Genomic DNA, 22,741 nt, shown 5'->3' with positions numbered 1-22,741 from the left:
GTACACGGGCCTCTCAGTGTCGTGGCCTCTCCTGTTGTGGAACACAGGCTCCAGACGCGCAGGCTCAGTGGCCATGGCTCACGGGCCCAGCCGCTCCGCGGCATGTGGGATCTTCCCGGACCAGGGCACGAACCCGCATCCCCTGCATCGGCAGGCGGACTCTCAACCCCTGCGCCACCAGGGAAGCCCATGGATTAGGTTTTTTAACTAGTCTAGAAGATGACTTACAGTAGATGGAAGGATGTGCGTAGGTTACATGCAAATACTGTGCTGTTTAATATACGGGACTTGAGCATCTAAGGATTTTGGTATCTACAGGGGGTCCTGGAACCAATCCCTTGTGGATACCGAGTGACAGTATACTATATTGACTAATTGTATTTAACTAGGGACGTGTTCTATTTTTTAACGAACTGAGTTAGGCATTGCATTTAACTAGGCATTTCACCAAAGGGAAGGCACCGTCTTCAAGTGAGCAGAAAACGAGGGCCCTGTACCTTCCTCTCCATGGCACACAGAGACGGGAGGCTTGATATCACCCAAGGAAATAGAATACCCCTTTCTAGAGGCTTCCTCTGTAGCAAAGACTGGTCTTTAACCACCCCCGGCAACTCTCTGACCTACAGTGGATGTGCCCACGGGAAGTTCATTCAGGCTCCAATGGGAAGCCATGGCTAACCTGCCCCCAAGGGCTGGGACCCAGAACTGGGGGGATTCCCAGGACAGCACGCTGGGGAGGGGGAAGAAGACGAGCGCCAGAACAGGCTTGCGTGACTGTTTTTATTCCAGCCACCAGATCTGCCCCAATAAAGAGCTCCCAGACCCTGCCTCACCTTCCAGGCAGGGGCCTGGAGTCAGGGCAGAGGGACCTGCTGCTCCTGTCCCTGCAGAAGGAGGCCGACACGGAGCCTGGGCTTCCTGGTGACCACTCAGGCTCCTCCCGCCGCCTGTCCCTGTGGGGGCTGATGATGGGCTACCTCAACCAGGCTGGGGGCGGGATCTCAAAGTCACCCCCTGAACAACGCTCCCTTGAGGATGGGGGACCGGCCCTGGACACCTCGTGTCTCCGGGTGAGGAAGTCACGGTCCCTTGTCCATCAGGCCTGCTGCCGCTCTCCGCCCCGCGGGGAGAGGACGTGGGTGCCCCTCGCCATCCGCTGGGGGCCCGGAAGGGGGTTCTCTGCGAGCCATTTCTCCCCTTGGCCTCAGGCCAGCAGGCGGCTGTACTCGGCCAGGGCGGAGGACTTTTTCACCCCGTCCCAGATCCGGGCGGCGTAGTGGAACCTGTGAGAGGAGGCCAACAGTCAGAGCTGCCCTGGCTGTGGCCCCCGCATGACCCTAACGCCTGGGATACAGGGACGATGCCAACGCCGATGCTAGGTGGCCTGATCCCCTCACCTCCCCCAGAGGAAGCGAAGGTGAAGTCCTCGAGCGCCCACCTCTGGGCCCAAACTGCTTCCCGCTCCACTCAGTGCTGGCCTTTGTGGGTAGGGGTCTATCTCTATATCCCTCCAGAGTCTTGTGATGATCAGAAACGTCTAGCAGCTGCATAACCCCCCACCTCCCAAATTCTCCCCTCCCCGCTGGGCCCTGGTTTAGACCAAAGAGAGAAACAGAGCTCCAGAGTGGCTTCCTGCTGTGTCTGCACTCCCTGCCCCTTCTGCCCACAGCCGACTGCAGACAGACCCAGGGGAGCCAAGCTGCAGCTACTTCTCAAGTTTCTGTTTCTCTGGAAAATGAGATGAGGCAGCCCCGGGTCTGTGGCAGCACTGCTGTGGGCTCTGGGCATAGAGAGCCACGTAGAGTCGGGGCTGGGGAGGCAGCGCAGGGCTTTGTGAAGGAAGGTGGAGAAAGCCAGAGGCAGAAGCTCCCAGTGGAGGGGGCTAGTGGGGGGAGGGGGGGCCTGGAGAACGCGGCTCCCGTGGTTCCCGACAGCTTTCCGCTTTCCTCTCCGGTGCAGCTATGCTCTCTGCACTCAGGGCCTCAGAATAAATCTTTAAACTTGACTGGGCTCACTGGCCCTACTCCTTGCAGTCAAGGGACACCCAACCACAGTGCATGACCTTGCCACGTGACACTTCCTTCTCTGAGGCTGAACCTCCCCACTAGTAAAACTGGTGACAAGCTCTACACCCTCCCGGCTGATTGGGATTCAAAATCCCATGGAACGGCAACAAGATGGTAGCACTCATCAGTGCTCCAGGAAGGGAAGCTGAGGTGTGGAGAGACCTCCGAGACCCTCAACGCGGTGGAGGTGGGGCCCTCACACTGACTCCTCTGCCGAGCGCTCTCACCAGTTCTTCTCGGTGAGGATCGTGTGTGACAGCTGCGGCCGGGCCATGGACATCACTTGGCTCCGGAGCTTGCTCACCAAGGACTGGAAGCTGGGGTGGCCTCGGTACCCAGGGAGCAGGGAGAAGAGGGGGCTGGAACTGGGTCCTGGAAAGTCAGAAGTTAGGAGGGGAGGGGAAGGGGGACAGCCCGCCGAGAGAGGCCCTTCCTCCCCGTCAACAGCATCCTGGCCTGCCAGGAGCGCCTCTGAGTTCAGCCCCGGCCCAGGTCCCCCCGTCCTTCCGTGACTCGGAAACGTGCTCCCACGGAAGGAAGGGTCTGAGCACCTTAGGGACAGGCTTGAGTCTCCCCTCAGACCAGGGCGGGTCCCTGTCACCCCCAGACCGGGGCAGCCTGTGTCTCCCTCTAACCAGGTGGGCCGTGTCTCCCTACGGACCAGATCCCCTCGAGGCGGAACCGTACCTGCTCTTGGGGGGGTTTCACTCTCTGCCTCGCTGTCCATGAAGGGCATCAGGAACAGATTGACCTCGGAGTCCAGGAAGTCGGGTGGGAGCCCAGGGAAGACGTTGCACTGTAACATGGACAGCGTACCTGGCGGAGGGAACCCGTGAGGCTGTAGGCACAGTGCTGCAGGGCCGGGGGAGGCATGCGCAGGGTGGTCAAGCTGGGGTCAGGGGATGGGTCTGGGGGCCGGGGCTTTGGGACTGGATTGGGAGCCAGAAGGCCACTGGCCAGCTTGGGGGGTGGCTGGGGGACCCTCACCCTTGTACCGCAGGTGGGAGTGGGCCATGAGCTGGTCAATCATCAGGTGCATCTGCCGCAGCTTCCGAGGGCAGAAGTCCTCCCGGCGAGCTTTGTTCTGCAGGAAGACTGCGGGTGGGAGGAGACGGGGAGCTCGCGCTCGCCACTGCCACTCGCCACTCGCCACTCGCCACTCGGACTCCCCTTCTCACACCAAAGACCGGCCCTGCCCCTGAGTTCAGATCACTTGTATTTACATGATAAGTAACTTCCCTTTAGTACCAGGCCCTGTGCTGGGCAGCGCTGGGGACCCAGAGAAATGAGTCAGAGCTGGTTTCTGCCCTCAGGAAGTCCCCAGTCTGACGGCCACCTGCTCAGGAGCCTGGCAGAAAGACCAGGGGCTGGGCCAGGTGGAGGAAGCAGGGAAGACCCTGCCTGGGGTGTCATAAACGAGCCGGATCTTTGCAGAGGAGCAGTGCGTCAGAGCACAGGGCAAGGACAGAGCGGACCAAGGATGCACGAGTAGGGGCCCAAGCAGGGTGAACAGGGTGCGTGGCGCCACTGGGGCCGACGCCACACTCACTCCCTGAGCCCCGTGCCATGGACCCAGAAACAGGCAGACTAGGGTCCTGCCCCCAAGGGGCTCCCATTCTGATCGAGGGGCCAGAGCTGGACTCAGGGGTCACGCCCTGTGGCCAGGGGGACCCTCAGAGGAAGTGGCAGCTAATCCTTTGTGACTCTCCTCACAAGCCCCACAGGTGCTCCTCCCAGCGCCCCCTCCCCAGAGTACTCCCGGTTTCCGCCCCCCACTCTCCCCTGCCCACCAGTGCAGCCCCCGGAATGCCTCTCACCCAGGTGGGGGTAGTACTCAGTGCCTTCATCGGAGCCTGACGAGCTGCTGGACTCATGGCTGGGGGACGGGGTGGAGGGCTTCACCATCTCTGCTGTCTGGAGGAACCTTGGGGTTTGGGGTGACAGGTTGGTGCTCTGCCGCCAGCCCCCCCATATCCCACAGCCTGGGGAAGGAGGGGGCTCCCTTCACGGATCTGATTAAAGCTACAGCCACACTCAGAAAAATGCCACATACATACCGTATTCCTCACACAGTTTTAGGGAACCCAGAGACAACCCTCTCAGACACTGATCCAGGGACCCATGTCAACATGTATGTATTTTTTTAACGAGTTTATGCCATCAAGAAAAGTACTTTACTTTTTAGAGGAGTTTTAAGTTCATAGCAAAACTGAGTGGAAAGCAAAGAGAATTCCCACGGACCCACCCCCACCCCCAACACACAGCCTTCCCGCTTGGCAACATTCCCATGATCCTCCAGTGACACACTGTTGCCACCCGACGTCCACGGCTTACATTAGGGCTCCCTCCTGGTGGTGTATGCTCTATGGGTTTTGACAAAAACCACATAAATCCACCACTTGTATCACACGAGTAGTTTCGGGGCCCTAAAAATCCTCTCTGCTCCACCTATTCACCCCTCCCTCCCCCTCCCAACCCTGGCAGCCACTGATATTTTTACTGGTCTCCATAGTTTTGCCTTTTCCAGAACGTCACAGAGTTGGAATCATACAGTATGAAGCCTTTTCAAATTGGCTTCTTTCACTTAATAATCTCCATTTGAGGCTCCTCCATTGTCTTCCATGGCAGGACAGCGCATCTCTTTTTAACACCGAATAATATTCCATCGTGTGGATATACCACAACTTATTTATCCGTTTATCTACCAAAGGACATGTTGGCTGCCCCTGGTTTTGGCAATTATGAATAAAGCTGTGCAGGTTTTTGTATGGATATAAGTTTCCAGTTTATGCTATTTTAAAGTAGTTCTTCCAAATATATAGAAGTATATATAAAGGTAAATAAAATAAACCTGAGATAAGGGCTAACGGGATCTGATAAACTATGGCCCTTCTCCTCGTACGGACACGTACACAAAGCAGTCTGGAGTGACTGAGGGGGGCAGGAAGGGACGACAGAGTGGAAGCTTCCCTCAGCCCAGCCCGGGGTCCCTGATCTCAGGACTCAGCTGAGGGGGCCGCAGGGCAAAGCGCCTCTGAGCCTATAAGCACCTGCTATGCGCCCAGATTGCACTGGCACCTCCCTTCCAGGCCCTCCCTAAGTCGGCCACGAATATGGCATCCACAATTTCCAGGGATTCACCTGCTCTGGGGAGGCCACCTGTAGACTGGCTTAAAACCGAGGCTCTGCAAGGGCCAGCCTGAGGCCACACCCCACCACAATGTGAACTCCACAGGGCAGCCTGTGTTACCTGTTTGTTCACACCTGTATCCCCAGAGCCCAGGACAGAGACCAGCCTATGTAAATGCCCAATATATTTGTCTTTTGAATGAATTCCAACAGACGATGGTGGTAGGAGGGGGTGTTTCAGAATTAAGTCACTTAGATCTGGTCACAACAGCCGGCTCCCCCAGCAGCTTGTTTTTTTACTGTTGGCCAGACCCTCAGCTCCCACCATCCCCAGAGTTACTAACACAAACCTTAAGCTCCCACTTAATCTACTGCTTACTAGGCACCAGGTGCTGTGCTGAATGCTTTACATTCTTTAACTCACTTCATCTGCAGGACACCGTTTGCCTATGAGGAAGTGTGGAAAAAGCAACCGCTCGCCTAACAAGTACTGGGATTCAAACACAGGGCTGCCTGACTCCGGAGACATCTGCTTCCTTCAGCTCGGCTCTCCCCTCCCCACAAGCTCCCGTTCCTTCCATCTGTCTGTCTGGGCCCCGTGCCCAGGGCTGCTGGCCTCCCCACAGCTACCTCCTGGGGCCTGAGGCCAAGAGGATCGGAGCCAGTCCTATCTGGGGGCATTTCTGGAACCTCCAGCTGCTTCAGGCAGTACTCCTGCCAGATCCTGACTCCCTCCCTTCCCTGCCCACCAGGGACCCGCGGGAATGGCACCTACGCCTGGAGATGGACCACGAGGCTCTAAGGAGCAGTTCCTCAGCGTGCTATTTATTCAACAAACTTGTTAAATATCCACCTTGTGCCAGGCACTGTGTGAGCCACTGGGGCTTACATTCTAACGAGGGAGACGAGACCATAAAAAGGTCCACACCATCCTGTCAGGGAGTGATACGTGCAGTGAAGGAGAACACAGCAGGGTAAGAGCAGGAGAGTCACAGGAGAGGCAGTTAGCAGGTTGGGGAGGCCTCAGGGGGACGTGAAGGGCATGAAGGAGGGGGCCTGGCAGCCGCGGGGAGAGTGTTTCCAGCCGAGAGGTGAGGCGTGCAGAGGTCCTAAGCGCCACGAGGGACAGCCGTGGGGCCACCACACCTCTGATGGAAGGAGTGAGGCAAGTGCTGGGGGAGGTCGGGGCGGTGACCGGGACCACATCACGTAGAACCCTGTTAGCCATGCATGGGGAGGACTCTGAATTTTACTCTGAGTGATGTGCACAGTCCGTGGAGGGTGGTAAGTGTGTATGTGTGCTGAGAGAGGATTAGGTGGCAGTGATCCTCTCCAACTCACGTTTTCAAAGGGTCCCTGTGGCTGCCGTGTGGAAGTGGTGAGAGCTGGGCAAGTGGCTGAGTCTCGGGGCCCCCGTCCCTAGCCTGGCTCCGCTCCCGACAGCGCCTCACCTGTACAGGCTGAGGTCCGTGAACCAGTCCTGGACGACAATCACCACGTGGCAGACCGTGAAGAGGAAGGCAGCGATCTGGAGTGACTGAGGGGGGCAGGAAGGGACGACAGAGTTGAAGGTCCGCTCAGCCCAGCCCGGGGTCCCTGATCTCAGGACTCAGCTGAGGGGGCCGCAGGGCAAAGCGCCTCTGAGCCTATAAGCACCTGCTATGCGCCCAGATTGCACTGGCACCTCCCTTCCAGGCCCTCCCTAAGTCGGGCCAGGTGGCAATGATCAGCCCCTTTTTACACAGGCGGATACGGAGGCTTGAAGAGGGGATGATTTTGCCGAGAGGCAGAGCCAGGGGCTGAGTCAGGTCTGACTCTTGGTGCCGTCCTCTCCCTCCAGCTCTGGGGTACCCAGGGCTCCTATGAAGCAGAAACTAGCCTAACCCGTATCCACTAGCGCTCCATCCTGGACCACCAGGCCTGGCTCGGCCCCCTCACCTGCATCTCCACGTAGGTGTGGGGCAGGCTGTACTCTGGAGGCAGCTTGCGGTCGTTGTTGATGAGGTGATCCAAGATGGAGGGGCTCAGGATGGGCTGGAGCAGGAAGACAGCAAGGTGTCAGGGAAGGGCCGCGGGTCAGGATCCCAGGGGACACGGCCACCCAAGTTCCACCCGATGACTGCAGATACATCACCTCTCAGGACAAAATAATGTCAGATACACGGGCAGTTTCTAATTAGGAAAGAACTAGTCAGTGAGAGGAGGTGACAGAAAAAGAGTTTCAAAGCCGACACACTTTCCCCAGCCCTCTCACAAGTCCCCACTGCTCCCAAGTGCTGCGTGCCCCAGAAGAGCGCTCCTAGTGCTGGAAAATCGAACATCCACTTGAATGAGTCATGTCCCTGCGACACCCTTATTTTGTTGTTTCAAATACTGTCAGACCTTCCCTGGTGGCGCAGTGGTTGAGAGTCTGCCTGCCGATGCAGGGGACAGGGGTTCGTGCCCTGGTCTGGGAGGATCCCATATGCCACGGAGCGGCTGGGCCCGTGAGCCACGGCAGCTGAGTCTGCGCGTCTGGAGCCTGTGCTCCGCAACGGGAGAGGCCACAACAGTGAGAGGCCCGCGTACCGCAAAAAAAAAAAAAAAAAGTATCAAATGCTTTCCAAACTTCACTAGGATAATCACTCAGGTCAAATAACAATGGTTAATGTGAAGACTAGTGAGGATTTAAAAGGCTGCATCAGGGCTTCCCTGGTGGCACAGTTGTTAAGAATCCGCCTGCCAGTACAGCGGACATGGATTCGAGCCCTGGTCTGGGAAGATCCCACATACCGTGGAGCCACTAAGCCCGTGTGCCACAACTACTGAGCCTGAGTGCTGCAACTACTGAAGCCTGCACGCCTAGGGCCCGTGCTCCACGAGAAGCCACCGCAATGAGAAGCCCACGCACCGCAATGAAGAGTAGCCCCCGCTCGCTGCAACTAGAGAAACCCAGCACGAAGCAACTAAGACCCAACACAGCCAAAACAAACAAACAAAGAACTGCATCAGTGAGTGTAAAAGAGTCATCTGTGAGCTCATCACCTTTTCTTAAAGGAACATCCCACTAAAAATACAAGAGGCTAAATTAGTGGATCATCTATCCACTTCTTCCTGCCCTGGATGGAATTAACTTTAAGAAAGAGGCGTGGGGCTTCCCTGGTGGCGCAGTGGTTGGGAGTCCGCCTGCCGATGCAGGGGACACGGGTTCGTGCCCCGGTCCGGGAAGATCCCACATGCTGCGGAGCGGCTGGGCCCCTGAGCCATGGCCGCTGAGCCTGCGCGTCCGGAGCCTGTTGCTCTGCAATGGGAGAGGCCATGAGGCCATGGCAGTGAGAGGCCCGCGTACCGCAAAAAAAAAAAAAAAAAAAAAAGAAGAGGCTTTCCTCTTTCCTCTTTCGTCAATCCAATGGCTCACTTTCTAAAACCCCAAACACTGCAGTGTTCCATTCTGTCTTTTTTCATTCATTCATTCATTTATTGCTTGCTTGTTTGCTTGCTGCATTGGGTCTTCATTGCTGCTCGTGGGCTTTCTCTAGTTGCGGCGAGCGGGGGCTACTCTTCCTTGTGGTGCGCGGGCTTCTCGTTGTGGTGGCTTCCTTGTGAAGCACGGGCTCTAGGTGCACAGGCTTCAGTAGTTGTGGCTCGCGGGCTCTAGAGCACAGGTTCAGTAGTTGTGGCACATGGGCTCAGTAGTTGTGGCTCGAGGGCTATAGAGTACAGGCTCAGTAGTTGTGGCGCACAGGCTTAGTTGCTCCACGGCATGTGGGATCTTCCTGGACTGGGGCTCGAACCTCTGTCCCCTGCACTGGCAGGCGGATTCTTAACCACTGCACCACCAGGGAAGTCCCTTCCATTCTGTCTTGTTCTAACTTCTGCTCTGCCCCATGGGGGCCCCAGACCAGCCCGCAGCTGGTTCAGCTCGGCACAAGGTCTCGGTGGTCCTGTCACAGGGCCTGGCACACAGGTCTCACACCACATTTGTGGAAGGTTTTCCACCCATCAATGTGTACCGTGGCCAGAACTTTGTTCCACTAACATTCATTGAGCATCAGCTGTGGGCCAGGCCTCTCCCTGAGGAGCTGCAGACCGGATAGGAGCGGGCACAGAATGCAAGAACCAGATTGTGGTAAGCCACGTGCTGCGCTGGGAGGTGCACATGGGCACCGGTGGGCGCTCAGAGGAGGGGGAGGCTTCCGGGAGGAGGCAATGCCCCTGCGGAATCTTCAGGGAGGAGAAGGCAATAGCCAAGCAACAAAGCAAGGGGAGAGAGAATGTTCTAATGGTGACGATGCTGACAGCCAAGAGTACTGAGAACCCACTTCATGCCAGGACTTTACCTGTGTTAATTCACTGACACCTCACAGAAACCCCACGAGGGAGGTAATGTTGTTTTTCCCACTTAAGAAAACCGAGAAGTGGAAACGTTAAACAACTTGGCCAAGGTCGCAGAGCTCAGGAGCGAGACTACGGCAAGGCCTGGATGTGTGTGTGTGGTGGGGCCGGTGTCTATATCAGAGAGGGGAGTCCACGGAGTCTGACAGGCGAGCTGCACAGGCCCCGGCTGCCTAGCTAAGGAACAGGGATCTTGGAGAAGTTGAGGAAAGCTGCCGGGTAACGCAGGACAGGCCAGCTCTTGTGACAGTGAGGCGCCTGAAGGCTCGCCACGCACCATCCCGTGCCTAGCACTCTGCCTGGACTGTTCCACTGACTCCCTGCAACCCTCCTATGAAGCTGAGAAAACTATCACCCCCATTTACAGATGAAAAAATGGAGGTGGGGGGGTTAAAACTTACTTAAAGGCCAGCTCTGGCTGTAGACTGACTCCAGGGCCCACACTTCCAACTGCTATGCTATAAGATTCTTTAGGCTCCTGTGTACACGATGGATGGGAGTGGAGAGGGGGTGAAATCTGACAAGAAGAGACTAAGGGCCAAAAAGAGACACAACTTGCCCAAAGGCACTAGCATGTCTGTGGCTTGGCCGAAGCCCCATGGAATCCAAGCAAGGTTCTGGCTTAAACACATTTGGGGATGAAGCTGAGCGCTGCACGCAGCAGGGTGGGGTGAGTGGGGGTCAGCACCTGCGTGTCCAGGAAAACGATCCGCTCCTGGGTAATAAAGAAGTCAATGCCACTGGTCTGGTTGCCCCCTCGTTCCTTCATTTCGGCGCTCTGGGCCCGGAAGACATAGGCCCTGTGGAAAGGAGCAGGTGGGGGCATTAGAGGTCAGGTTCTTGGCCTTTGCTGCCTCCAGAGTGTGGCCCTGTGAGTGAGACCATGAGATGTGATTCCCCGCCTGCCCGCAAAGCCTTCCATTCATGGCCCCTGCTGCCTAGGGGGCTGTGTTTTATATCACATGACTTCATTCCTACCCATAGGTAGACCTGTTAAGTCTTAACAAAATCAATAGACTGAGGTGTTTAAGAGCAAGGACTTTGCTGCACTGCTGGGATTCAAACCCCAGCTCTGCCTCTTCCTGGCTGTGTGGCTTTGAATAAGTTCCTTAATCTCTTTCTTCTCGGTTTCCTCGTCTGTAAAACGGGGACAACAATAGTCTCAATCTCTCAGAGTGACTGTGAGGTTAATATACATAAAGCCCTTAAAAGAGTGCCTGATACACGGCGATATAAAATTGCTAGCTATTAATTATCAAGTGTACCTGCCATGTGCCAGGTATGGGACACACAGCACTGAATACTCTCCACCCCATGGTGAGAGGGTGTGGGGCATCCAGGCTCCCAGTTCTTGCCCTGACTGGAGCGCTTTCCCTGCTCCCCCTCCTCAGCGTCTGCTTGTTCTCAAATGGCCCCTTGACCAGCTGATTTATACAGTAACCTGGCCCCAGCCACCTCCCTATAACCCCTTCCTGTTTGATTATCATCTTCTAATGTGCTTGTTTACTAGTTCCCCATTAAAATGCAAGCCCCACGGGGACAGAGATTTTCGCCACTTCTGTTTACTGTTGTAGCCCCAGCACCCAGGACAGGGCCTGGCCCGTGGTAAACACCCAATAAATATTTGTTGAACTGAAGCAGGGAGACCAGTTAGGAGGCTCCTGGCCTCCTCCAGGGGAGATGGCAGTGGCCTGGACCAGGAGATGGGCGTGGAGGAGAGGAGCAGATGAATTCTCAAGATAATTAGGAGGTAAAACTTATGAGACCTGATGACAAGCGTTGGTACCAACGTCTGCCATGTCACAGGCGGACTTGCCTCAGAAGGACCCATTAGGCCGACAGGATTCTAGCTCAAGTATCTGAGCCGACGGCCACAGGGAAGTTCTGCTAGTTGGGGGTGGAAGCTGAGATGGAAAGGATGCAGCCTAGAGAGCTGCAGCTGTGCCACAGCGCAGCCCAGTTGAGCTGAGGCCATGTGAGCAGAGAAGAGTGGGGACGGAGCCGACCTGGGAGGCGGGGCACTGCAGCTTGGGGCCTGGTGATGTACGTTCTCACCACAGGGGTTCTTAACCTGTTCCGGGTTTCCCTCAGGCCCCTCTGAGAGCTGGTGGGAACTATGGACACTTTCCCTAGAAGAGAAGCCTGACTGTAAATGTGTGTAGAATCCTGCATATACCGTTCGGGGGTTCATGGACCCCTGAGGCCCATCCATGGTATCCAGGGTGACATCACCGACTTTACAAAAACCAAACTCCTACACTTTAAGATAACCCTAAGTGGCCACAACCCCTGCTCACCCCCCATCTTGATTCTTCCCTAATTAGACTGTCTGTGTTCCCTACCTGACTCCCCAATCCCTGCCTTTCCCTCTTTCCTTCCCTGCCCTCAGTTTGGGGCTCTAGTGCTCAAGCTCCCTCCTCCCCCAAAGGACTCCCTCCTTTACCTTCACAATCATACCCTGTCCTTATTCAGCAAGGCAGGACTGAGGCTGGTCTAGAACCCACGCCCTTCACCCAGGTCTCCTGTCCCAGTGTTTCCCAGGCCACATCAGCCACATCCTGTGAGCACTCGCTCTGTGCCAAGTTCTTGTTAACTTTTGCCTTCCCGATCTTGTCTCATCCTCCAAAAATGCACTTTACAGATGAGAAAGTGAGATACCAGGAGGTGAAGGGACCTGTCCAAGACCAGCCAGCTGGTGAGTGGCAGGGCTGAGACTGGGGTGAACCTAAATCCAAAGACTTAACGGATACGCCATGCCAGCTCCTGGCTGGTCCTGTACCATTTGCTGGAACGAGGAAGGGAGGGAGGGAGGGAGGTACAGGATTGGTGTCCTTGGAGCTACACGGAAGTTTGGTCCAGACTGGTCATCATCCTCATCTGACAGAGACATTGAGGTCAAGATAGGGGAACACCAAACACCACTTGCAATATCCAGGCCCACCCTCCCCTGACCTAGGTGGGTGCCACCTCCCTTGCAGACCCAACGTCCCCCTCACCTCTGGTCCTCCTCAGGAGTGTTGGCTGACAACAACGACATAACCATGGACTTGCCTGTCCCCTGGAGGCCCAGGACACCAACCACCAAGACATCAGTCTGATCCAACAGGTACTGCGGGAAGAGGCATGAATGAGACCCTCAAAAATCTGTCGGTTGATGGAGTGGGAGTGAGGAAGGGGCCCTAAAGACTTCCATGGCTCGCCCACCTACCTTCTCAGATATAAAGAAAAACGTTTGTGCTCCAAATCCCCTCAACTGGGCAAAGGGCGGGGGAAGGGGGGTATATGGAACGTTCTGGGCACAAAGAACAGCATTTGTGAGAGCTCCAACGCAGAAAAGAGCCTCCCTGGTCAAGAAGGTACTAGGAAGTCAGAGTGGCTGGAACACAGAGGAAAAGGGGCGCCTGACTTTGGGGAGAAGGGGAGAGGCATAGGAACAAAAGGATGGGTGGAAGAAGCCAGGACTGGGTAACTGAGGGCCACTGGAGCAGACTCCTGGGAGGCTTTGGGCTTCAGGCAGGTTGGGAAAACATGGGAAAGCGTGATAAAGGCAGCAGTAAGCAGGAAGGGGAGACCAGCCCGTCCTGGCTCTGTCTGTGGGATTTAAGAGTCCTACAGAATCCTGAGACCTTCACCTCTGGGCTGCCAGCTCTGCTGATTTTCACCACCAGGGGGCATAAGAGACACTCCTCAAGGAAAAGAGTCATGCCCTCAATGTGTCTGCTGCACCCTAGAATCATCTGGAGAGCTCTAACCCCTCTAATCCTGGGCTGAACCCTAGACCCACTAAAGCAGAATATCGAGGGCTCGCCCAGTTCAATATGGTAGACACTGACCACACGTGGCTACTTAAATTTAAATTAATTAAAATTAAACAAAACTACAAATGAGTTCCTCAGTTACACGATCCACGTTTGGGGATTTGTTGGTAAGTGCTCTATAGCAGGGCCTGGACAGCGGCTCTTTTTTTTTTTTAAAGCTTCCCAGTTGATATCAACATGAGAGTGGTAACAGATGGGCCTGGTATGTTGTTAGTAAATCCAAGCTGTTGGAGAAGGAGAGGGAGCATACCTGGGAGAATCTGAGTAATGTGACAAGCCTGGGAGGGAAAAAACAGGACGGGGGGAAATGAAGACTGGAACACTGGAAGTAGATATGATGGTCCAGAGGTGTGAGGTGTGGACTACAGTGAGGGCTGTTGGGATGGAGGCGGAACCTCCGGGGGCTAACATTCAAACCAGTTCACACTGGTACTGCATGGGTCTTGACCAATCAGGAGGAGGACTGGAGCAGGCCCAGGAGGCTGCCCTGCTGCGTGCGAGAGCGGGCAGGAGATCCCAGGGCCTCTGCGGTGGTAATGGGTCCCTCTCCGCCAACCAGTATCAAAGTATTTCAGCATTTTAGCAACCAGCACAGCTGAGCTAGTGTAAGCCACTGAAATTCGGCCCGGCTAGGTGAGAACGTTCTGATCCATTCTCTCACTGCTGCCATTGCCCGAAAGCTGTCTAGTCTGGTGCTGCCTGCCAAGGAGCTGGGGGGCGGGGAGGAGGTGAGGGTGTGGGGCCCGGAGAAGGTCGAGCAGGGAGAGAGCCCTGACCCCCCAGTACCTCAATGGCACTGTCGCACCAATTCATCTGGTCATCCACCAACTTGATGCTGTGCTTCATGCGCTCTGGGGGCAGCAGTTTGGCCTGGCCCACGACAGCTGCAGACAAGGACGTGCTGACGGTCTGTGCGAGGGGGTTCGGGCTCCCAACCAGATCCCGCCCGGCCCCAACTCACGGTCCATGGCTGCCGGCGCGGCAGTCCCCATGCCCCGGTTCTGGATCTGGTACACAGGCTGTGTGGGTCTCTGCCCCTCCTTCTCCCCCTTGGGTGGCGCAGGGGCTGCAGGGGGTGGTGGGGCAGTGCCCTCGGGGGTGGAGGCATTCGCTGTGGCCGCAGGCCCTTTCCCCTCCTCCCGTGGCTTCATGAGGACAATGGGCTTCTCAAGAGGGGCTGGGGCAGGCGGGGCGGCAGGGGCCGTTGGAGTCGGTGGCTGCTTTGACTACGGGCGTGAGAAGGTTCCGGTCAGTGGAGAGATCCTTGCCCTAACTGCTCCCAGCCTCCCCTTCCAAAGCGTCTTCCCCACTCACCCGCTCTGCTGGAGGCTTTGAGAGGATGATGGGGGTTTTCTGCATGACCGCCGTGCTTGTCTCTTCGCTGCCATCCTGTGGTGAGGGAGGGCAGTTACTCAGGAGTGACTCCCCTAGCTCCCTGGACACCCCTCTAAGTGTCAAGTATCATTCTAAACGCCTTCAGACATAAACTCCTCCAATCCTACCAACAGCCCTGTGAGAGATACCTTTATCCCCATTTTTCAAATGAAAAAACTGAGATCCAGAGAGGTTAACTGGCTTGCCCAAGGCCACACAGCCAATTAAGCAGTGGAGCCAGGCCTTGAAGCCAGACAGCCGGGTTCCAGAACCACGCTGCCAGCCGCTCCACTCAGCTGCCTTTGCTAGACAAGCCCAGGCAGAAGGCGCTGGGGCTTTGGAGCGAGAGACATCTGCATTTGAACTTGGCCTTGGCTTTTGTTGGTTGTGTGAACACGGATAAGGAACCACCCTCACTTAGGCCCGTTTGCTCATCTGGCGAATGGGGATAGGAATTCCTTCCTCACAGGACTGTTAAGAGGCTGAAAGTAGACAGGACTCACAAACCGTCCACGGAGCACTGGGCACATGGCAGGTGCACAGTATCTAGAGCTGCTCTCCTGACAGCCCTGCTGTCCCAACCTCCGCTCCTCAGCCCCACCTGCCTAAGACTTGGGCTCGCCAAGTCAGCGGACTGATTCCCATGCCTTACCCTCTTCATGCCTCTTCTGTCTCACCCCCACCTGCCTAAGAAAGGGGAAGACCTGAGTTTGAATCCTGTTCCTTCTGTGATACCCTGAGTAACCCTGGGAGAGTCCTGACCCTTCAGTAGGTCTGTTTCTTCACCTACATATTGAGGATACTTATTTGAATCCTGCTCACTCACTGGCCTATGACGAAGGACAAACCAAAGGATATGAACGTGCTTTGCAAAGAACAGGTGAGGGTGAAGAGATGAGGATGGATAGGAGATACAGTCAGGAGGCACCATGTACAGCACTGGTGCCCGATGGGCGTGGGGGTGACCAGGATGAGACCTGATGGGCCGTCACTAGTAGCGGGAGGAAGAGAATTGGCAGGAAGACGCTGAGGTCAGCAGGAGACATGGAGGACGTGAGGAGTCCATTGGCCAGTTAGGAGGCTGCCAGGGTCTCAAAGACAAGACATCTGGGAGCTGCTTGTTCAGGGACTGAAGCTGAAGGGGCAGGAGGATGGTAACATTCCCCAGAAAGATGTGTGTGGAAGGAGGAGAGACTGCGTGTTGTCACTTATGCTGTGGCCCAAGGGAAGGAGTAAGCAAGAGCCAAGCTCACTGTGAATAAATTTCCTTCATGATTTTTGCAGTTTTATGGCTCAGAAACTGTCCCAACCATTATCTTCTTCCACTCCCCCCCCCCAAATAAACAGCCCTTAGAGGCGGGCAGGGCCCTGGAGAAAGAACCCGGGGGGCAGGCTGTGGCAGTGAGTCACCTACACACAGGAGAGGAGCAAGGCTGGACCGGGCCCACAACGACGCTCCCGACTCCCGATTCCCGGTCCAGGACACTCTACAGCAGACACAGTGGTGCTGCGCCTGAGGCTCACTTGGATTCGGGTTCAAGGCCTGGCCCCAAAGCTTATTGACTTGTGACTTTGGGTAGGTCCCTTCCCCTCTAAGACTCATTTCCTCATTAGTGAAAACTGCATCTATCATAGGCTCTACTTCATGGGACAGCTGCAGGAGCTCAGCAAGACCCAAAGGATGGAAAGCACTCTGCAGAGCACCAGCACACTGCACACTGCTCAATAAACAAAAAAGGCTGCTATTATGACACAACTCTGGAAAACAGGGGCTTCTGGCACCTCTCAGCTCAAACTCCCATGCCAATTCCAGTCAGTGACATCCAAAGTTCTTTCCAAGGCCTATCAGGTCCCACATGATCTGGCCCCAGTTTCCTCTCTGATCTCATCTTCTATCACTTCCCCTTCTTCATCCACTGCAGCCACGCTGGCCTCCTGGCTACTCCTTGAACACACCAGATATAAGGCCTCAGGGCCTTCGCATTTGCTGTTCTTTCTGTTTTGAATGCTCTTCACTCAGATTCTGTCAGGACTTGTCCCCTTGCCTCCTTCAGGTCTCTGCTCAAAAGTCAGCTGTTCAGAGAAGCCTTCTCTGACTGCTTCATCTAAGACAGCCCCTTTATCACTCTGAGCGCAGTCCGTTTTGTCCACAGTTATATCCCCAGCATCTAGATGAGGGCCCAGTGCCTAGCTGGTGCTCAATAAACATTGGTGGAATGAGTGGACACATGAATGCTGCCCTTGGGCCCAGACACTCACCCGTCTCTCTCTGTCCCAAGGTGCAGTGTAGTCCCTCTCCCGACCACCAGGCCCAGAGAGATTCTGGGGGCCGCCAGGGCCGGGCTCCTTCCACCGCCGCCGCCTGTCTATCCCATAGAGCCCAGGCTGACTGTGCCCAGACTCAGACATGGTCACCTATGGGTAGAAAGAGGTTGATTCCAGGATGAAAGAAGTCTCTCCCCACTCTATCTGGCTTACCCTGGACTATAAGGCACTTCCTTTCAAGAGAGCTCTGTGGCTGTGGCAGTGACTGCCAGCAGGATCTCAATAGCCATTCTTCACTACTTCCAAAGAAATAAAACCCTCAGTTCTGAGCTGGACACCTGGCTATCCAGAATACACTTCTCAGCCTAGTCTGCAGTTAGCTGCGGCCATGTGACTAAGCTCTTTCTGGCCAACGGTATGACACCAGAAGCGTGTTTTGGCAGCGTTCAGAAACTTTTCTTCACAGACACTGGCACCTGCCTTTTGTCCCTTCCTCCTACTAGCTGAAAGGAATGCGGGTGTGGAGGCTGGAGCTCAAGCAGCCATTAAGGTCTGTGAGGCAGCTTAATGGAAGGAAAGCATAAGAGACAAAACACAAGGTTCGGGGACTCCCTACTAACCTTAAATTGCCTATCTCTGGATGCAGTGACAAACAAATCCCCTTCTATCTCTTGTAGCCAAAACTATTCCCAACTGTTAATCACTTTTCTCAACATAAATACTAACACATGGGGGAAGGTCACATAAAAATGGGACATACTCTTTCCCAAAGTGCAGCAAAGCATTTCCATACAAATCTGTAACATGACCCCCAGTCCGACAACTACCCTTTTGATTACCCAATACTGGCACATGTGGGGGTGGGGCACCTGTATTCAAGGACCTGTTTTCACCGGGTGTCCCTCTACTTTCAGTGTGTTCACCTTCCATTACTGACGGTCTGCCATCCCTCACCCTCCAAGGCCTCACCAGGAACATTATATGTCCCTCACCAGGGTCATTATATGTCATTATATGTCTCACATCTAAGACATTATAAAATGTATGGTTACCTATATAACCCACTCTCTACCATTTAACTAGCTGCTTATAGGCCCCTAGGGAGTTTCCCCAGCTGTTTACACTTCATTCCAGGGAAGTCTCTTGAGTATGTCTGTTTGCAGGACTCCGAGGCCAACTGCTATAGCTCACGGGTCCATATCTGGTCTGCCTTCTGTTTTCGGAAATAAAGTTTTATTGGAATACAGCCACATCCATCAATTTTACAAGTTGTCTATGGCTGCCTTCTTGATACAATGGCAGAGGTGAGTAGCTGAGACAGAGATACTATGGGCTGCAGAGTCTAAAGTAATTATTCTCTGGACCTTTACAGAAAAAGTTTGCTGACCTTTGCTTAGCTCTGAAGTGCCTTCAAATCATTCTATGAATCCCTCCACCTCCCACCCCAGTACAGTGACATTAAGAGGTCCTTGTGTAAGACTCTTTCCCCAGAACGGAAGTATCTGTTTACAGGATGCAGGAGTAATTTTGCTAGCCAGGTAGGGGCTTGTCTAGCTCCTCTCGCACTGCTCTACGTGACCTCTCCCCTAGCCACAAACTAGGTGGAAGACTGCCTTCTGAGACAAAGGAGGGCAAGGCCAGTTTACAGATGCTTATGCAAACTGATTCAGCACTTAAGTGACTGTTTACAGTCTCCTGAAGGACAGCCTCCTCAGAAATCGAGACTCTTCCCCGCCTTGCAATTAAGGTTCTGTTTACACTTTATCCTGGAGGCCTCCCATGCACTTAATTGTCTGTTTTCTTGCCTCAACAGGGATTCTGCTCCACCACTAAAGCATCTGTTTACATAACCCATGAGGACCTTCTTCCCATGCATGTTATTCTGGGAACTTCCACAGTACCTGAGTTTATTCTACAGCCCCTATGGCAAGCTCCCCAGAATTTAAGAGTTCACCTACAAGCATTTTGGGGACTCCCAATAGTTTCCAGGCTCCTCTGGGGATCCCCCCCACACACAAAAGTATAAAGCCAGTCTATTTGTGTTTATTTACAGGACTCTTAAGGTGACCTCCCAGAACTACAAATTACAAATTCCCCTATTACAAATTCTTTGGGGGGCTTCCTCAGTACTTAAGCATCTCTTAACATGCTCCTTTTGGGGGATCACCCAGAATCTATTTGCAAGTTATTTGGGGAGACTCCCAATTCCTAACTCCGTATTTATGGTCTAATGGAGCACTCCCACCCCAGAACCTGGGTCTATTCACACTATTTTTCTACAAGACTCTCCAGCAATTACATGTATATGTACAGCCTCTCATATGGGGTCTCCCCTGGAACTTGAGCCTGTTTTATTCAGGGGACTTCAGCATAATTAGGCACCTGTTTACAGGCCTCCTATAGGGAACCCCAGAACTTAAGTTTCTATTTACACTGTATTTAGAGGAATTTGGAGGACCTCCCCACTGTTTAAAAATCCGTTTGCAGGCCCTCTACGAGTGTCCCCAGGGCTCTGCACGTTATTGGAGGGATTTCGCAGTACTTTACCGCCAGTTTACAGGCCCTCATCATAAATGGTCTCCCAGAACTGAAATTTTTCCAATATACATATTATCTGTCTCCTGCCCACCCCACTCCCGGCAACGCGCTTTTTAACGCGTTGCTTTGACTCCTAACTTAGTTACGCACAACCGCCAGGCGTCCGAACGACCAGTTAGCGGTCAAGGAGGAGCCGGGCCCCGAAACACGCCCCGTGCCCCGCCCCCCGCCGAGGCGCCAGCCTAGCGCAGGCACGCGGGCCACTTACCTAAGGCGGCTGCTGATTGGTTCCCGGGGCGTAAGGGGGGGCGCGCGCTCTCCGAGATGGGGGTGGGGTGGGGACGGGGAGGTTCCACTGCAAGCCACCGGCCTGTAAATGGTGTCTGGGAACCCGGGAGCGTGGCGGGAGAGAACGAGTACCGGTCAATCCACAACCGGTGGGGGCATCCCGGAAGCGGCACCGAAGGTAGGCCGGTCCGAGGGAGGAAGAAGTCGAGAAGATCTCGCGGGGCCGAACCGAGATCACGTCTCGCGGGCTGCCGGCCCTGCGCATGCGCTGCAGGCTGGGCGCGCGAGAATCGAGCGTGAGCGCCGGGCTGAGCATGCGTTGATGTAGGTGGTTGGCTTCAGCAAGCCGGCGCGTTGCAGAGGGCAGTTGGGAGTGCGCGGCGACTCCGCTTCAGTACGCGTGCTCATCGCAGGGGGCGTACGTGGGCTTGCAGAGAAGCTGGGGAAGCGGGGCGGGGCAGGGACGCCGGAGGCTTTGGGTTCGAGTACCGCTTCAGCTGTGGTGTTGGCAGGACGCGGTGGGGTGGGACGGCAGGAAAGAATTTTAAGTGTCCCGGGCTGAGTGAGTGCTGAGAACACAGGCATGAATCAGAACTGGCGTAGGCCCTAGAAGGGATCCCGGTCTGTGGAGGGAGACGGCTTGGGAATCAAATCACTTAGGAAAGGGTGCGGATACGATTGGACCTTGAAGGGCAGGCAAGGACACTCCAGGCGAGGGAACCCCGGGAGAAAGGTCCAAACTGGCTTGGACTCATGGAGTTCCACTGGGGTGGGAGGTGAGGCAGCAGACATGGGCAGGTCAGATCCTGAAGAGATGTGAGACGTGGACTGGTGGGAAGAAGAGCACGTATAAACCCTTCGGGGGCTGCGGTGGAGGAGGGATACAGTGCTAAGAGTCGACAATTCAAACGCCTGCGGTGGGAACCCTGTGCGCGCCTAAGATGAATACCGGGCGGAGAGTGAGGCCCGCAGAGACCGCATGCGCTGTTAGCCCAAAGGCCTCCGCGACTTAGCTGAAGCGGGTGGTTGCCAATGGGAACGATAGATGCTTCAAGAGAAGAGAGAAGGGTATATATACATATACATATATTCATAGATATATAGGTGAGTGAGGAATTTACCATTTTTCATTTAAAATTACATTTGGGTACCTCCCCGGAGGTCCAGTGGTTAAGATTCGGCTTCCATTGCTTGGGGACACAGGTGGTCCCTGGTCGGGGAACTAAGATCCCACATGCCGCGTGGCGTGGCCAAACAACAAAATTATATTTGGACAGGGAATACATGTACATTCTGACAAAAGTCGAGCAGTCCATGGGGTAGACAAGAAAAGTCCGTCTCCTCTCTGGTTCCCATATTCCATTCCTAGAGCACCGCTTCTCAGTTTCCTTCTGGAGCTACTGTTAGAGCAAAGCATTGGGGTTGAGAGCTTGAGCCTGGCCAAGTTCCTTAACCTTTCTGCGTCTGTGTCCTGTTTCTACAATGGAGATGAGGGCACTGAATGATGATACTGGCAGAGTTAAATGGGTGACAGTGCCTAGAATAGTGCCTGGTGCATAGTAGCACTGTGTGTTGTCATTATTTTTTTTATTTATTTTTTTTTTTGCGGTACTCGGGCCTCTCACTGTTGTGGCCTCTCCCGTTGCAGAGCACAGGCTCCGGACGCACAGGCTCAGCTGTCATGGCTCACGGGCCCAGCCGCTCCGTTGCATGTGGGATCTTCCCGGACCGGGGCACGAACCCGTGTCCCCTGCATCAGCAGGCGGACTCTCAACCACTGTGCCACCAGGGAAGCCCTGTTGTCATTATTTTGTGGTTTACGATGACAGTGATAGTGACTGAGTCTGAACTGCCCCCATCCCGTCCAGGCCTCATCCCTGCTGCCATTTTCTCAGCACGGGTGGCAGGTGGAACCATTTCTCCAGGCTGTCACAGGCTGGGTGAAAACAACCATCACACAGACTGAGTTGAGAGTCCTGTTGTTTATGGATTCTCCAGAAGATTGTGGGTGTCTGGAATAGATACACATGACAGGCCATCTTTGTGTTATGTCTGACATTATCCCCTTTAGCATCTTCATCTGTTAGGTCGAATCTGTTTTTCTTACCTGAATTTCTCAACCCCAGAGTAGCCTCACAAATGCCAGTTTCACCTCTGGGCAACCCTCAGAGGTGGAGATTTGACTTAAGGGAAAAGAAGGGGCTTGGCATTGGACCATGGGCCCACTGTATACTATATACATCACTGTAACCTTCTCCCCTCCTCATTTAACAGATGCAGAAAATGAGTCTGAGAGAGAAGAAGGGCCTTACTGAAGTACCCAGGGCCAGGAGGCATCAGGGCCTGGATTCAAACCCAACCCTGTCTCACTCTAGGGCGAGCCCACATTTTTTCCCTGGCATTGGGCAGCCTGCCTAGCGGTGAGTCAGTGGTGCAATCAAGCACCCAGAGAGCTGCCTTTTATATAAATGGGATGGCGTGCTGTTGTGTGGATGTACCATACCTAACCATTACCCTATTGATAAACATTTAGGTTGTTTCTGAACTTCTGCTCTTACAAACGTTTGCCACAATGAATATCCTGTACATCTGACTGCATGTAGATGATAGTATTATCAATAGAATATCTCGTTTGAAGTAGAATTGCTGAGTCAAAGGGTACCTGCACAGGGAATTTTAAGAGCCCTTTGCCAAATGATCTATTCATTTCTCAAGTCACTTCTCCGTTCACTTCATTCATTCGTTTGTATCTACTGAACGAATTATGGAACTCTAGTCATCTGCCAGGACAGAGCACCTGCCCTTCAGGAATGGATCTTCTAGTAGGGGCAGATGATGTCAGGTAAAAGATGCTTGGAAAAATCAGGATAAGGGAAGTGAGAGTGACAG

General features: G+C 54.4%; 1 protein-coding gene across 2 annotated transcripts; it reads right to left on the bottom strand.

Annotated features, from left to right (window-relative positions):
• Positions 1–289: 289 nt before the first annotated feature.
• On the bottom strand, positions 290–20,062 carry SMG9 (SMG9 nonsense mediated mRNA decay factor). Of its 2 annotated transcripts, XM_060131567.1 has the most exons (14): positions 19,833–20,062; positions 17,021–17,176; positions 14,702–14,776; positions 14,349–14,613; positions 14,174–14,271; positions 12,566–12,678; positions 10,258–10,369; positions 7,134–7,229; positions 6,647–6,732; positions 3,884–3,990; positions 3,054–3,161; positions 2,754–2,882; positions 2,294–2,438; positions 290–1,283 (listed from the first exon to the last, which is right to left on the bottom strand). In XM_060131567.1, exons 2-14 carry the CDS (start codon positions 17,168–17,170, stop codon positions 1,205–1,207), a joined length of 1,563 nt encoding a protein of 520 aa, XP_059987550.1. In that variant the 5' UTR covers positions 17,171–17,176; positions 19,833–20,062; the 3' UTR covers positions 290–1,204. The 2 variants fall into 2 exon arrangements, with proteins under 2 accessions (XP_059987550.1, XP_059987551.1); XM_060131568.1 differs by lacking the exons at positions 17,021–17,176; positions 19,833–20,062 and adding an exon at positions 15,414–15,449.
• Between the last annotated feature and the right edge of the window lie 2,679 nt (positions 20,063–22,741).

The sequence above is a fragment of the Lagenorhynchus albirostris genome, chromosome 19 (genome assembly GCF_949774975.1).
Source record: "Lagenorhynchus albirostris chromosome 19, mLagAlb1.1, whole genome shotgun sequence".
Classification (NCBI taxonomy): Eukaryota; Metazoa; Chordata; class Mammalia; order Artiodactyla; family Delphinidae; genus Lagenorhynchus; species Lagenorhynchus albirostris.
The sequence above is the reverse complement of the archived record's forward strand: the minus strand, read 5'-3'. Positions and strand labels throughout refer to the sequence as shown.